The sequence below is a fragment of the Saccoglossus kowalevskii genome, chromosome 8, assembly GCF_978046115.1.
Source record: "Saccoglossus kowalevskii chromosome 8, keSacKowa6.1, whole genome shotgun sequence".
Taxonomy (NCBI): Eukaryota; Metazoa; Hemichordata; class Enteropneusta; family Harrimaniidae; genus Saccoglossus; species Saccoglossus kowalevskii.
In genome coordinates, this window is record NC_140648.1 from 16,597,418 (window position 1) to 16,615,452 (window position 18,035).

Genomic DNA, 18,035 nt, shown 5'->3' on the forward strand with positions numbered 1-18,035 from the left:
ATCCTGCTACATTCGATTCACGCATGGCGCGGGATCTCACAGTGAGCGAAAATTAGACTATTGTAATCTACTTTACAAAACATGTCCATACGAGCATATCAATTCACGGTGAAGCTGAATTCCGATTATGCAAATAATTGCATTGGACACTGGGAAATGGCTAATTTACATAAATACGAAAAGATCTTGTGTACATCCTGTTATCAGTTCATTAGTTAATTAAACACCAACCACGTGACCGCACTTTTAAAGTATCTTTCGATGACGTGAATTTAGGAGGTAACTCCACCCGAATCCGCAAGAACACATATGTTAGAGGTCGTATTTTCAATAGTTGAGTCGCTATTTAATGCCAATGTAAATTATTAAAGCGATGACAAATACGAAATTAATGGAATCCTGTAATATCCACCTAATATTTTACACATATATATTAAAATAAATATCCGTATTCGTGTGCTGCAATATTTTATTTTTAATTGTTTTAGGATTAGTACGATATGAGGTAATATATATATTAAAGACGCGTTGCAGGACATGCGATGGTTTAGCTCCTGAGTCCGAGGTGGTCATCGCTATTAGGTAACATTCACTAAAAATACGTAGGTACACCTACCATATATGTGCGCCCTTTTTGAATGGCGGACTGATACATTTAGAGTGAAAAGTCAGTTGAGTAATCTTTTCAAATATTGAAAGTGTAGTTATTTTTTGGGGGGGAGGGCAGGGGTTATGGTGATATTTACTATTTGATTTTAAAAACTATACACATCACTCTGTTTAATTATTTGAAAATATTGAGACTCCTTGTATCTATATATAAAATAGCCGTGCTTTTCAAGATTGTCGTCTATGGCGAGTTTAATTATAATGTGAGACAATACATCATCATAATATTGACTAGACTAATAATTATGATACGCATAATAACACAAAGCAAGGTATAGAAAAATCCAATTAACATTTATATTAAAGGTTCGTGGTGTGTAATGATTTTTTAAAATTATAACTGTCTCAGGATTAGTAGTGTATGATGATATATTAATAATATAATATTAACCAAAAATTAAATTTTAACATTGTCTGTGTGTGGCATAAACGACGGGGGTGCAATAACACTACACCGCATTTTCTGAATATGCATAATTGACGAAACTTTTAAGACAGTAATGAAACGAAACCCTGTCATAATAAAGTCGCTTACTGGAATGATTAATACAAAGTTGTCCAATTTACGTTTTCATTCTATTCATATCACAGATTATTACATATATATAGTGTGATTAGTGACGTAATATTTATCAACTATGTGCAATGTACTAGTTATTTAATTTGTCAACAATCTTTGGCAATTAGCACTTTCCCAGTCCGTTACACGGCCCATGGAATAGGCGTCTCATGAAGCGTGATGGCTTCTCATATAATTGTAGTTCACTTTCAAGTTCGACTTTAAAGTATTGATATAACTTTATTTACACGTTATGGATCATTATTATCTAACATAAATAATTGAATAAATGAACGAATGAACGTATGAATGAATGAATGAATGAATGAATAAATGTATGAATGAATGAATGAATAAATGAATGGGTAATAAACGGATGAAATAAGACACATTTACATGTATATCGCATCTTTTGTTCGTGTTCTGTAATACTTTAATATAACTCAAATGATCAGGATTAAAACTACGCGAGGTAATGAAATTTATGCGTACGATATTAAGTAGAAATACGAGAACCACAAGCCAATTCAATTCATTTCAATTCAACACAAACGCTTAACAACAGACACTATGGTTGAAGTTTTCTTTCCTTTGGTTGTGTTGGGTTTAGTTGCATCGATACACGGTAATTGTGTTCACTGCACTCAAGTGCCAAGACAAGACGGTGGTGATGATGCAGGAGATGACACAGGAAAGGTAAGACAAGCCTACAACATGGCATTATATGTACACTAAGAGTATATCCAAAATATAGACACGACACTATAGCTATGTCTAATAGACACGACACTATAGCTATGTCCAATAGACACGACACTATAGCTATGTCCAATAGACACGACACTATAGCTATGTCCAATAGACACGAAGCTATAGCTATGTCCAATAGACACGACACTATAGCTATATCCAATAGACACGACACTATAGCTATGTCCAATAGACACGACACTATAGCTATGCCCAATAGACACGACACTATAGCTATGCCCAATAGACACGACACTATAGCTATGTCCAATAGACACGACACTATAGATATGTCCAATAGACACGACACTATAGCTATGTCCAATAGACACGACACTATAGCTATGTCCAATAGACACGACACTATAGATATGTCCAATAGACACGACACTATAGCTATGTCCAATAGACACGACACTATAGATATGTCCAATAGACACGACACTATAGCTATATCCAATAGACACGACACTATAGCTATTCCCAATAGACACGAAGCTATAGCTATGTCCAATAGACACGACACTATAGCTATGTCCAATAGACACGACACAGAAGCTATGTCCAATAGACACGACACAGAAGCTATGTCCAATAGACACGACACTATAGCTATGTCCAATAGACACGAAGCTATAGCTATGTCCAATAGACACGACACTATATCTATATCCAATAGACACGACACTATAGCTATGCCCAATAGACACGAAGCTATAGCTATGTCCAATAGACACGACACTATAGCTAAGTCAAATAGACACGACACAGAAGCTATGTCCAATAGACACGACACTATAGCTATGTCCAATAGACACGACACTATAGCTATGTCCAATAGACACGAATCTATAGCTATGTCCAATAGACACGACACTATACCTATATCCAATAGACACGACACTATAGCTATGCCCAATAGACACGACACTATAGTTATGTCCAATAGACACGACACTATAGCAATGTCCAATAGACACGACACTATAGATATGTCCAATAGACACAACACTATAGCTATGTCCAATAGACACGACACTATAGCTATGTCAAATAGACACGGCACTATAGCTATGTCCAATAGCCACGGCACGGTACTATAGCTATATTCCACAGATATACACGACACTATAGCTATATTTCACAGACATACACGGCACTATAGCTATATTCCACAGATATACACGACACTATAGCTATATTTCACAGATATACACGACACTATAACTATATTCCACAGATATACACGACACTATAGCTATATTCCACAGATATACACGGCACTATAGCTGTATTCCACAGATATACACGCCACTATACTATATTCCACAGATATACACGCCACTATAGCTATATTCCACAGATAGACACGGCACTATAGCTATATTCCACATATATACCCGACACTATAGCTATATTCCACAGATATACACGACACTATAGCTATATTCTACAGATACACACGGCACTATAACTACTAGTATATTCCACAGATATACACGGCACTATAACTATATTCCACAGATATACACGGCACTATAGCTATATTCCACAGATATACAGGGCACTATAGCTATATTCCACAGATATACATGACACTATAGCTATATTCCACATATATACACGGCACTACAGCTATATACCACAGATATACACGACGCTATAGCTATATACCACAAATATACACGGCACTATAGCTATATTCCACAGATATACACGGCACTACAGATATATACCATATATATACACGGCACTATAGCTATATCCCACAGATATACACGACACTACAGCTATATTCCACAGATATACACGGCACTATATAGCTATATTCCACAGATATACACGGCACTATAGCTATATTCCACAGATATACACGGCACTATATAGCTATATTCCACAGATATACACGACGCTATAGCTATATACCACAGATATACACGGCACTATAGCTATATACCACAGATATACACGACGCTATAGCTATATACCACAGATATACACGGCACTATAGCTATATTCCACAGATATACACGGCACTATAGCTATATTCCACAGATATACACGGCACTATAGCTATATCCCACAGATATACACGACACTACAGCTATATTCCACAGATATACACGGCACTATATAGCTATATTCCACAGATATACACGGCACTATAGCTATATTCCACAGATATACACGGCACTATATAGCTATATTCCACAGATATACACGACACTATAGCTATATTCCACAGATATACACGGCACTATATAGCTATATTCCACAGATATACACGGCACTATAGCTATATTCCACAGATATACATGACACTATAGCTATATTCCACAGATATACACGGCACTACAGCTATATACCACAGATATACACGACGCTATAGCTATATACCACAGATATACACGGCACTATAGCTATATTCCACAGATATACACGGCACTATAGCTATATTCCACAGATATACACGACGCTATAGCTATATACCACAGATATACACGGCACTATAGCTATATTCCACAGATATACACGGCACTATAGCTATATCCCACAGATATACACGGCACTATAGCTATATACCACAGATATACACGGCACTATAGCTATATACCACAGATATACACGACGCTATAGCTATATACCACAGATATACACGGCACTATAGCTATATTCCACAGATATACACGGCACTATAGCTATATCCCACAGATATACACGGCACTATAGCTATATACCACAGATATACACGGCACTACAGCTATATACCACAGATATACACGGCACTATAGCTATATCCCACAGATATACACGGCACTATAGCTATATACCACAGATATACACGGCACTACAGCTATATACCACAGATATACACGACGCTATAGCTATATACCACAGATATACACGGCACTATAGCTATATACCACAGATATACACGGCATTATAGCTATATTCCACAGATATACACGGCACTATAGCTATATCCCACAGATATACACGACACTACAGCTATATTCCACAGATATACACGGCACTATATAGGTATATTCCACAGATATACACGGTACTATAGCTATATTCCACAGATATACACGGCACTACATAGCTATATTCCACAGATATACACGACACTATAGCTATATTCCACAGATATACACGGCACTATATAGCTATATTCCAAAGATATACACGGCACTATAGCTATATTCCACAGATATACACGGCACTATTGCTATATTCCACAGATATACACGGCACTATATCTATATTCCACAGATATACACGACACTATAGCTATATTCTACAGATACACACGGCACTATAACTACTAGTATATTCCACAGATATACACGGCACTATAACTATATTCCACAGATATACACGGCACTATAGCTATATTCCACAGATATACACGGCGCTACAGCTATATTCCACAGATATACACGGCACTATAGTTATATTCCACAGATAGACACGACACTACAGCTATATTCCACAGATATACACGGCACTATAGCTATATTCCACAGATATACATGACACTACAGCTATATTCCACAGATATACTCGGCACTATAGCTATATTCCACAGATATACACGGCACTACAGCTATATTCCTCAGATATACATGACACTAAAGCTATATTCCACAGATATACATGACACTATAGCTATATTCCACAGATATACACGGCACTATAGCTATATACCACAGATATACACGACTCTATAGCTATATTCCACAGATATACACGGCACTATAGCTATATTCCACAGATATACACGGCACTACAGCTATATTCCACAGATATACAGGGCACTATAGCTATATTCCACAGATATACAGGTCACTATAGCTATATTCCACAGATATGCACGGCACTATAGCTATATACCACAGATATACACGGCACTACAGCTATATACCACAGATATACACGGCACTATATAGCTATATTCCACAGATATACACGGCACTATAGCTATATACCACAGATAGACACGGCACTATATAGCTATATTCCACAGATATACACGACACTATAGCTATATTCCACAGATATACACGGCACTATAGCTATATTCCACAGATAGACACGGCACTATAGCTATATTCAACAGATAGACACGGCACTACAGCTATATTCCACAGACAGACACGGCATTATAGCTATATTCCACAGATATACACGGCACTACAGCTATATACCATATATATACACGGCACTATAGCTATATTCCACAGATATACACGGCATTATAGCTATATTCCACAGATATACACGGCACTATAGCTATATTCCACAGATATACATGACACTACAGCTATATTCCACAGATATACACGACACTATAGCTATATTCCACAGATATACACGGCACTATAGCTATATTCCACAGATATACATGACACTACAGCTATATTCCACAGATATACACGACACTATAGCTATATTCCACAGATATACACGGCACTATAGCTATATTCCACAGATATACATGACACTACAGCTATATTCCACAGATATACACGACACTATAGCTATATTCCACAGATATACACGACACTATAGCTATATTCCACAGATATACACGGCACTATAGCTATATTCCACAGATATACACGGCACTACAGCTATATACCATATATATACACGGCACTATAGCTATATTCCACAGATATACAAGGCACTATATAGCTATATTCCACAGATATACAAGGCACTATAGCTATATTCCACAGATATACACGGCACTATAGCTATATTCCACAGATATACACGGCACTATATAGCTATATTCCACAGATATACAAGGCACTATAGCTATATTCCACAGATATACACGGCACTATATAGCTATATTCCACAGATATACAAGGCACTATAGCTATATTCCACAGATATACACGGCACTATAGCTATATTCCACAGATATACAAGGCACTATAGCTATATTCCACAGATATACAAGGCACTATAGCTATATTCCACAGATATACAAGGCACTATATAGCTATATTCCACAGATATACAAGGCACTATAGCTATATTCCACAGATATACAAGGCACTATAGCTATATTCCACAGATATACAAGGCACTATATAGCTATATTCCACAGATATACAAGGCACTATAGCTATATTCCACAGATATACACGGCACTATAGCTATATTCCACAGATATACACGGCACTATAGCTATATTCCACAGATATACACGGCACTATAGATATATACCACAGATATACACGGCACTATATAGCTATATTCCACAGATATACACGGCACTATAGCTATATTCCACAGATATACACGGCACTATAGCTATATTCCACAGATATACACGGCACTATAGCTATATTCCACAGATATACACGGCACTATAGCTATATTCCACAGCTATACACGGCACTATAGCTATATACCACAGATATACACGGCACTATATAGCTATATTCCACAGATATACACGGCACTACAGCTATATACCACATATATACACGGCACTATATAGCTATATTCCACAGATATACACGGCATTATAGCTATATTCCTTAGATATACACGACACTATAGCTATATTCCACAGATATACACGGCACTATATCTATATTCCACAGATATACACGGCACAATAGCTATATTCCACAGATATACACGGCACTATAGCTATATTCCACAGATATACACGACGCTATAGCTATATTCCACAGATATACACGGCACTATAGCTATATACCACAGATATACACGGCACTATAGCTATATTCCACAGATATACACGGCACTATAGTTATATTCCACAGATATACACGGCACTATAGCTATATTCCACAGATATACACGACACTATAGCTATATTCCACATATATACACGGCACTATAGCTATATTCCACAGATATACACGGCACTATAGCTATATTCCTTAGATATACACGGCACTATAGCTATATTCCACAGATATACACGGCACTATAGCTATATACCACAGATATACACGGCACTATAGCTATATTCCTTAGATATACACGACACTATAGCTATATTCCACATATATACACGGCACTATAGCTATATTCCACATATATACACGGCACTATAGCTATATTCCACAGATATACACGGCACTATAGCTATATTCCACAGATATACACGACACTATAGCTATATACCACAGATATACACGGCACTATAGCTATATTCCACAGATATACACGGCACTATAGCTATATTCCACAGATATACACGGCACTATAGCTATATTCCACAGATATACACGGCACTATAGCTATATTCCACAGATATACACGACACTATAGCTATATACCACATATATACACGGCACTATAGCTATATTCCACAGATATACACGACACTATAGCTATATTTCACAGACATACACGGCACTACAGCTATATACCACAGATATACACGACGCTATAGCTATATTCCACAGATATACAAGGCACTATAGCTATATTCCACAGATATACACGACACTATAGCTATATACCACAGATATACACGGCACTATAGCTATATTCCACAGATATACACGGCACTATAGCTATATTCCACAGATATACACGGCACTATAGCTATATTCCACAGATATACACGACACTATAGCTATATACCACAGATATACACGGCACTATATAGCTATATTCCACAGATATACAAGGCACTATATCTATATTCCACAGATATACACGATACTATAGCTATATTCCACAGATATACTCGACACTATAGCTATATACCACAGATATACACGGCACTATATAGCTATATTCTACAGATATACAGGCATTATAGTTAGTCACATCTGTCATGGCTAAATATGTAAATCTAATCGCACGAGTATTCCAATATATACACCTCATTTGCAAGTTATTAAACTATCTTAATTTGTTAATTGCTCAGATTATTGTTCTATCTTTGGACGAATTCATGGCAATGTATAACATGAGGAATGACACCACCGTTTCAAAAAGAGGAACTATCATGAAAGGTTTAAATGACGGTATGTAGGGAAGTCTAGAATGTTGTACTCGAGAATAATTTAAAGGAAAGCTATTATTGATACTATAGTGAGTTTTCATCTGTCTATTGTTATGGACCACCAATTCTGCCATGATTATATCTACGGGTATTAAAGATATCAACAACATTGCCATATATTACTGTAAATGATTGTAGCAACGAGCAATGCTACCATAGCAATCATTCACTTTAAGTGCATGCAAATGATATGCAAATCGATGTCATTCTTGACCAATCAATTCAAGGCGTTTATTTTCGCAATGTGACCCCGTCCAACAGAGGATAGGTAATCTATTTATTTAGTTAAATTGGACTATAAGTTAATATACGGTTGAAACATCGTATTATACATAGGGAATTTACAAGGGAGACAGCACAGTAACGGACTAGATAATTGAGAAAAGAGAGACAGCACAGTAACGGACTAGATAATTGAGAAAAGAGAGTTACCAAAATTGTACGACCAGCTCGCACTACAGGAACCAAAATTGTTTGACCCTCGCTAATAATATTACATTACGAGGCAGTCCTCGCACCGCGTCCTGTTCGATATGGGACTCACAGCGACCTACACACCACGTGTAAAATACATTGTATGTTCACATGAAACTTGAACATGCGCTGCGCGACGACCCCCGCCCTTTATAAGCAGGTGTTTCACAATAAGTGAGTACATTTTGTTCCACATGTGAGCTGAGTAAGCAGCCTGTAGTAAGTCACACTAATAAGTTAAACAAAGATGTTCACCCATAATGCTACTGATACCAAAAGTAAGATATATAAATAGGAAGTATTCTTTGACTGTTTTCGATTGTTGATATTTGTAAAGCATTATATTTTACACTACTAAAAAAACTGCTGGTGAACCAATAATACGTGACGCTCCTCTTATGCCTGTCCTAGAAATATGTGACCCCTCAGCAAACTTGTCCAGGTATAGGAGTGACCCTCCCCCTCATACGACGACCCTCCCCTTGGTATTGCAAGCCCAGTCCCTAATGTAGATAAAATCTTCAATTTTACTTTTTGTGAAACGAAAGTAATACGTATTATGTATTGTTCTCCGCACAGTGGTTGTGTATACGGTCTTTGCAACATGCGAATACGTTACGTTTTGGGTGATGGATTTATCTGGAAAATTTAAAGGTGGCTGGCTGGACATAAAGTCATACACGGATCCCAAACATATTCCTAATAAATGGACAGTTGTCTACAAAAATCCTGTGTTCAGCTTTTTGGGGTCGACAACATTCACTATGGCATTTGGACCATATGAACCATGTACTACCACGTACATACAAAGCCAGTTGCGAAAACCGAAATGCTCGAAGGCTGTTGGATCGTTCAGTTTGCAAACAGGTATTCTTCATAGTCACATAAAAATATAATGGTATGAATATAATATAATGTCATTCGATCAGATTAGAATTTTAGGAATTTTAATTATATCATTTTTTTCCATGTGCGTCCATTTCTATGGACCACTAATATTGCCAGGCATTTCAAAGAATGTTCTTTGCTTGAAACAAACTATCAATGGTTGGCGTAAGAGCTAAAACCTTAGATGAGATGGCGCTGAGAACTGTGAAGAATACAGAGTTATATGTGAAACGCCATCAGCTAGTTTTATGGCCAATTACTTATTATTAATTAACCGCACGTTCTTTCACACAGATTGCCCATGTGACCCAGGCTGTGGACAAGGTGACCCACACTATGAAAGATTTGATAATCATCGCATCCAATATAGCGGTCCTTGTAGCTACATCCTGGCCCAGACCTGTAAAGAATCTTCGTACAAAATGAAAGTGGTTGCCAAACATGGTGAAGTTGTTAAGTCCTCACAAAATGGTGCTCGTCGAATAGAGAGCGCAGAGATCACTGCCCAAGGCAACACAATTATTCTCAACGACAAGGGAATCATATTGGTATTGTAAATGATATCCGTATCTCAATAGGTTTTCGATTTAATACTTTTTTTTGAAAATCAAATTAAAATAATGAAAGCGATTGCATTCCCATTTTGTATAACTTGTGGAGAACCTTTTACTGATTTCTCCGGGAATCACAAGGCTTTTCAACAGTTCATGACAAATTTTATTTCCTGCTAAATTCCCCAATACGACTTGCTGTTCTACGATCTGGTTGGATATGCTATTTTCACTTCATCAGATATAATACCAATATGAGATTAAAAATTTAGAATTAGATTTAGAATTACTTTTTTTCACCAGCTACTTTGAGCTGATGGGAATGTTTTTAATCCCCGAGACCCTAATTTGAATAATGTAAACAATGAGTAAACAATTAATATTATTATTCAGACATACAACATTTTTTGAAACAACTGTCATAGTTTATGATATGGTTATGTTGTTGTTTTTGTTGTTGTCGAGTTCTTTGATTTGTAATCATAACATACATGACACGTTTCAACATTTGTCTTCCAGAATGGTGTGAAAGTGGATGGAGCTAATATAACTGCTGACGCCAGTGCCGGGATACAATTAATCAATAACAGCACTCACATCATCTTTTCAATTTCCGGCGATTGGTGGATCGAGTGGATGAAGGTTCGACAAAATGGCAATCATCGATTGATTGTAGGTATTCACAAAAACTCGACCCTTATTGGCAACCTGTGTGGGTTGCTAGGCAACAAACTACCTGACAATCAAACCGAAGATTTCAAAGGTTTTCAGATGGCAAATGGCGCTTATACCCATGATGTGAATGAACTTGGTGATAGCTGGGTAGTTACCGGAAGGTAAGTTCAACAGTATTTGTTTCTGTAAAATGTTATGTAATTACAATGAGTATACCTTGAGGCCGTAGGACTACAGTATTATTATGAATAAAAAAAAAAATTATTATTAAATTTGTTTCCTGAAAATAATATGTCTGTTAAAGCGGGGAGTCGTCACCTACGCATGCGTCAGGTGGCCATAGCGTCTCATTGTTTACAAACAAGCGTCTAACCATGAGCCTTTGCGTTCTTAGCGTGTGTTGTTATCATCGCTTGGGACTCAACTCCCGCGCGTGCGCAATTGACAACTCTTCCGCTTTAAAGGGCTGATTTGAGTACAGCTAAATTAAGTTGTGCGTCGAAAGGTCGTCGACCATAACTGTGTGAACGGTATTCGGCTACATAATAATGATAATAATTATAATGATAATAATTTATGTTAAATATTTTGTTATACTTATCATTTCACACACTTAATGTATATGTGCTTTGTTCTAGCTGTAAAAAATAATGCATGCTGAAGACAGTGGTCATATGGTGTCAACAACAGTAGCATAGATGACGGTCTGGTGGCTTACACTGTATACTATGTCACTCTGTGTCGGTTATACAGACATTTTCATTCATCGGTTTTAAATTACTTCGCATAGTTGTAATTAATGCAATATAAAGAACAGCATATTCAGTTGCGTTATTTAGAATTAAATCTGAGTGGGTAACTTATCAGTGTTGAATGTGTGTGCTTACATTAAAAAGTAAACTTCGGAACTATAGCGGATAATCTACAATTATTTGAGAAATACACTCCAAGACGTGTTCAAGGATACCATGTCTGATTACTCTCCCCATGATACAGCTAAGACATCTGGCTCATGGATCGTCCGTAAAACAAAAATCTTGGTATTGATGTAACATTGAAAATTGCTATCACAGAAACGTGGGGGAAATTGCAGACTAATGTGCAGTTCGACTGGATTTGGCGACTTATACTAACGTACTACTAACAGAACAAGCCGGTAGGCTGGTTGGCGATCCGCTCCGCTCAAACACAAGCACCATGTTTTTGGCTGTTTCCATGGTGTGACATAAACGTGAAGCTAACGTCGGTTTATAACTAATACGAAGTTCGCAAACACCATTCAGTTTTTGGAAGTCACTTAGTTTATTACTAGGACCACAATCACTCTCCTAGTCGAGTGACTGTGCTAGGACGTATTCTGCTGTTACATTTATTATTTCCAACCGTTTTGCGATAGCATTTTCTAGAATGAAGCGTTTCCTGTAAATGCTGGAAAGCGAAATAATGAAATAACGAGATGGTAAATATTTACCTAAAGTACAGTGTCTTGACCTTCATAATAATATACTTCATAATGCAAAACATTAGTCACGGTGAGTTATTTAAATATACGACTCCTAATCGAAAAATATGACCACAGTCCAGAATTTCAGACGGATTCTAAGAAACCTAAGAGCATATCAAAAGCATTTACTTTAAAATATAAAAAAAGAACTGCAGTCAAAAGTCAAGAATGCCAGCAAATAAAGGACTCTGCCCCACAATCCTTTGTGCGCGTTATTACAGACACGCGCAAAAAACTGTACCACGCTTGTCAAATCTGGGTCAAATATACAGTACGCTACTATCTTGCCACAGTGGAGTGTTCGGTGACCATTGAATTAGCCCGTGATTCATATTTTATGTGTATTAATTTATTCATCAATTTTCGTGACTGACAGTACTGCCCAAATTTTAGCCAAAAAAACGCAACTGGTGAAACGGAAGAGCATTGCCAGGCGATGAACGCAGGGCTCTTTGGCGACGACCGCATAGAGGTCAAAATACGCGCTCTATTTTTACGCGTTAAATATGGCTCTTCCATTTCGCCCCCTCCGGAATGTTCTACTTTCACAGCCTAATCGCAGGTTTTTCGAAAAACGTCGAAAAAACACAAGAATTAGTAGAAATGTTCCTGTTTTGGGCGGATTATTGATGGAGAATAATGTCTTTATTACAAAAATGCTGAAAAACCGTGAGTTGTTGCCTTAGTTATTTTTTTATTGGCGAAAAACTGCGAACTCGGCAAATTTTGTTGCACAACTTCCCTTTATCATATACACCCAGCGACACCGATAAAACTGGTAGGAGGTAATACATTTGGGGCGAAAGTATTCAAAAATCAGTTTTTGGATGTTGCAATGGCAATGGTGGGCCAGGATTGTTTTCCAATTAGTGACGGCACGACCTACCTGTGAAGTATGAACAAAACCGGCCAAGCCGAAACAATCACAGAGGAGTTAAAAGCCGTTGCTGGTGAAAAGTTACCCCAACTTTAGGGTCAAATTTCTCGGTAATGAAAACAGATATCAAAAATTCAAATGGTAACTTTGTGCCCACACTCAAGCTGAGTAGAATGAGCTATGTCTGAAGTGTTTTATCCCAAATTTGTAGGAGGAGATACATTTGGCGTGAAGCTATCCAAAAATCAGTTTTTTTGCTGTTGCTATGGCAACGGTGGGCCAAAAAAATTTTTCAGATATTTTCTTATAACTAGGGTTAAGGTGTGACCTACCTGCCAAGTTTGAACGAAATCGGCCAAGCCAAAAAAATCACAGAAGAAATAATAGTGAACACTGGAAATGTACACACACAGACACACACACACACACACACAAAACGACAAAAGTGATTATAAGGGCAATCCTAGCGGAGCGGATCGCCAACAAAACGACAAAAGTGATTATAAGGGCAATCCTAGCGGAGCGGATCGCCAATACAATTACATTGACCTAAGAATTCTGAACATGCCCAATATTATTCATATGCCAGCTTATTTTGCTATATTCACGTTCACAATTTATTGAGCGTGATGATTTGTAATTTTAATATTCCGCGGAAATCCGCTACTCCGTGCGACAAGGATAATTTAATTTATTTGATTCACGAAATCGAAAAATCGTAGTACCCATCCGCCAGGACGGCATTCTTTGAACTAGTACGAGCGAGATCCGTTTATATTTTTTTTCTCACTATTTAGTGTGCAGCAAAGCTCAGTTATTAATCTCTGTGACGCTGACACCCTCACCATTATTCCACAACCTGGCATCGAATCCAACTGCATTATATTAATGGCGAACGTCCGCCGCTATTATCATGCTTACCGCGGTTACTGAAAGAAGTAACCGTGTGCGTACATATTATTGTTTTACGGGGGGGGGGGGGGGGGCGTGCCACTATTATACACTATAAAGCGCCATCCTTTGTCAGACAAATGAACTAGATATAATTATAATCGAGATAAATAAACGAAAGATGTTATTCAGATATCATATCATATTAAGGCAAAGTGGTTGAACTACAAGCTCGTGTTTACTAGCTCGGTAACCGACTTACTACTAGTCTCGTACATCAAAGGGCTTTGTAACTGTGGCGTGAAACCTATACAACGGTTAGAATTGTCATTTTAAAGGTCACGGCTAATCCCGCAAAAACGTGATCGAAACGCCATCCCATACACATAAACATACTGAATACAATCATCTGTTTATTGACCTAGGCTATCGTTTCACATACCCATAATTTGTAACCTTGTTGTTGGATAGCGAATTGGGAAATGGCATTTTGACGTTTGTTCGCGTGGCCATCTCTCTGTGTCCGGATCGCCTCTAACCTGCCCCGTCCACGTTCGAAATAGTATGATGTGACGTCTCAACTAGATCGCCCCGTGGGGGTGGGGGTGGGGGTGGGGGTGGGGGGGGGGGTGTAGATAAGTAACTGACGACGAAATCGTTGGAAAAAAATGTTATTTAGGTAATGTTCACAGTGCATGTTTTAAAAATAAAGTTTGTACATTTTACACGAGTTTTGCTTGCATAAAAATGTACTGATACTACCCCACGATCACGATCACACATACGACTTCTTTCATTGCGACAGTGCATTACTACTACGTCACTCGGGAACCTCCAATGCGCACATTTACTCTGTCATCGTCACTTCCTGTTGATACTGTATTGTGACGTGTGCGCGAGGAAGTGGAATGCAAATTACTATTTTTTGACAGCTGCTATTTCATGTGGATAATAAGCACACATTCCCAGCCTCAATATAAATTCATCTAGTGTATCCCCTGTAATACACCCTATTTACTATAGACGAAACATAACTAAAGATAACTAAAACATTAAAAATATTCGATATTGCTTCGAACTTTGAATATTGAATGACGAATTTCAAACTTTCCAGAGAAAATTCGAAGTTACGTTACATGTAATATTTATTATCAGTTTGTTTTCAGTTAAGGCCCAAAAAAACTTATGTTATCCTCAAGCCGGAAAATTGAAAAATTGGATCGGTCGATCGGATTTTTTTTTAAAACTCGTGAAAACTAAGGGTATCGTAAGTAGCCGAGGTATATGGGAAAAAAACGCGACCCGATATTTCATATTTTTCGGTCGATCACTGAAGGCAACAAAACAATTTGTTTTGGCCTAATGTAGCGTTCAAATCTTCTTTAATATAATCACGCCATAATTCCTAATCACACATGCGACATGCGCAATTGCTCATTCATTGAAATCGGTCAGGTATTTCAGAATAACGTGATTTTTTAAAAACGTTATTAATATACCATTAGCTGCAAATGGCTGCCGAAATCTCGTCAAGAACGAGAGCGTAACGAGACTTGCTTCCCTCTCCAATAGTGTTCCATTCTGTACCGTCATCGCGTCTATAGTTCCACTGAACTATGCTAGCTTGCTTTCTGTAACATGAACATTATAGTTCGTATGTAGCTCCACACCCTGGTCACCATAGCGCATCAACAAATTTAAAATGAAATACTCAATAAATAATCAAATATATAATTTGACGCTTATGTTTTGATGAAGGATGTGTAGAACAAAAAAATAATACTACATATACACACGCATCCGGTGTTTCTTTCATGAGTATATGTCAATTATTATTAAATATGTCATTTCTGCATACCATGTAATGGTAACAGGCTGAGAGATGAAAACATGAGAGGTTGTTTGCCACAGCTGTTCAACAAGAATAACTCACTTGACAAAGTGTGCGGTGCAATATATATAAAACAAGTTTCAGTGTCATTATCGATTAATAAGCGATTATTTTCTGTCAAACAAGTTTATTAACGAATCGGTCATGGTCAGGAGAATAATCCTGGGCAACTATCCGTTTTTATATGCCCATCATTGTGATTCTCTCATACATTCAACTTCAACAATCCTTTCAGCAAAGGATCAATACGATATGTATTCTATGGATGGAGTTTGTTAGTGATTACACTCACTGTAAAATTGTCTCAAACTAAGTACGAATACAACTAATGATTGCACTGTGCACTGTAAATCTCGGAAGCACTTTCATGTTTTTCTTTAAAACATACCGTTTTAATTGAAAAACACACTGTTGTAATTAAAAACATGTGTATTATATGATAAAACACTTGTATTTTCTATTAAAATAGTAGTGTTTCATTATTTTTAGAAAAATATTTTAGGGAGTCATTAAACACTTTTTGATGAAAATTAAGCACATTGTAAACACACATAAATAAACTATTTCACAATAAAACGGTGTTTTACGGTGACATAAATGTGTCATTAAAGTGTTTATTGATAGGACATGTATGGACTAATGCATCCAACTTTATGCAAGCAGTATTAACAAAATTGAGTGAAAATTCTGGGAACTCGTGAGTACAAATTATGTATTTAGGGCAACTTGACAATCACAGAAAGTGACGTAATTCAACGCATAATGACATTACTCCAGAAAATAATTGTATGTCACGCACCAACCTATATTGTCTTACCAACCTAAGTACACCTGGAAATCGAGACACGTGGTGAATTAAGTACCTCGTGGCCTAACGGATTTTATTAATCTGCATTTGGTGAACGGCAGTTGTAGTTTCCAATCACATCTTAACATTCTCCCATGTGATTTTTTTGAAATACCAGACTATAAATGTTTCGCAAAGTGTTAATGTATAAGACACCTTTGTGTTCATGAGAGTAAAACACTATAATACTTTTCTTCCAAATTGTTAAATTGTTTTAACATGAAGCACTTCCTAAAACAAACAAACACACATGTAATGTTTCAAGGTAAAACACTCGACTATGCATGTTTTATAAGTGTTTACGTATATGACATGTACAAACGTTCATAAGAGTAACTAAAACACTTTTCTTTGAAACTGTTTTATTTTGAGGCACTTCAGAAAACA

At 37.1% G+C, this 18,035-nt stretch overlaps 1 protein-coding gene across 1 annotated transcript; it reads left to right on the forward strand.

Annotated features, from left to right (window-relative positions):
* Positions 1-1,756: 1,756 nt before the first annotated feature.
* On the forward strand, positions 1,757-12,501 carry LOC102806088 (uncharacterized). The gene is made up of 6 exons (XM_006815972.3): positions 1,757-1,924; positions 8,913-9,012; positions 10,104-10,391; positions 10,707-10,960; positions 11,483-11,799; positions 12,277-12,501. The coding sequence occupies exons 1-6, from the start codon at positions 1,799-1,801 to the stop codon at positions 12,287-12,289; spliced, it is 1,098 nt and encodes a 365-aa protein (XP_006816035.2). The 5' UTR covers positions 1,757-1,798; the 3' UTR covers positions 12,290-12,501.
* The last annotated feature ends 5,534 nt before the right edge of the window (positions 12,502-18,035 follow it).

Bases quoted from the DNA above. Each gene is read 5' to 3' on its own strand.
- LOC102806088 (XM_006815972.3), top strand. From the start codon at position 1,799: ATGGTTGAAGTTTTCTTTCCTTTGGTTGTGTTGGGTTTAGTTGCATCG. The intron at 9,013-10,103 runs GTATGTAGGGAA...TTCTCCGCACAG, and splicing joins CATGAAAGGTTTAAATGACG to TGGTTGTGTATACGGTCTTT. The intron at 10,392-10,706 runs GTATTCTTCATA...TCTTTCACACAG, and splicing joins ATCGTTCAGTTTGCAAACAG to ATTGCCCATGTGACCCAGGC.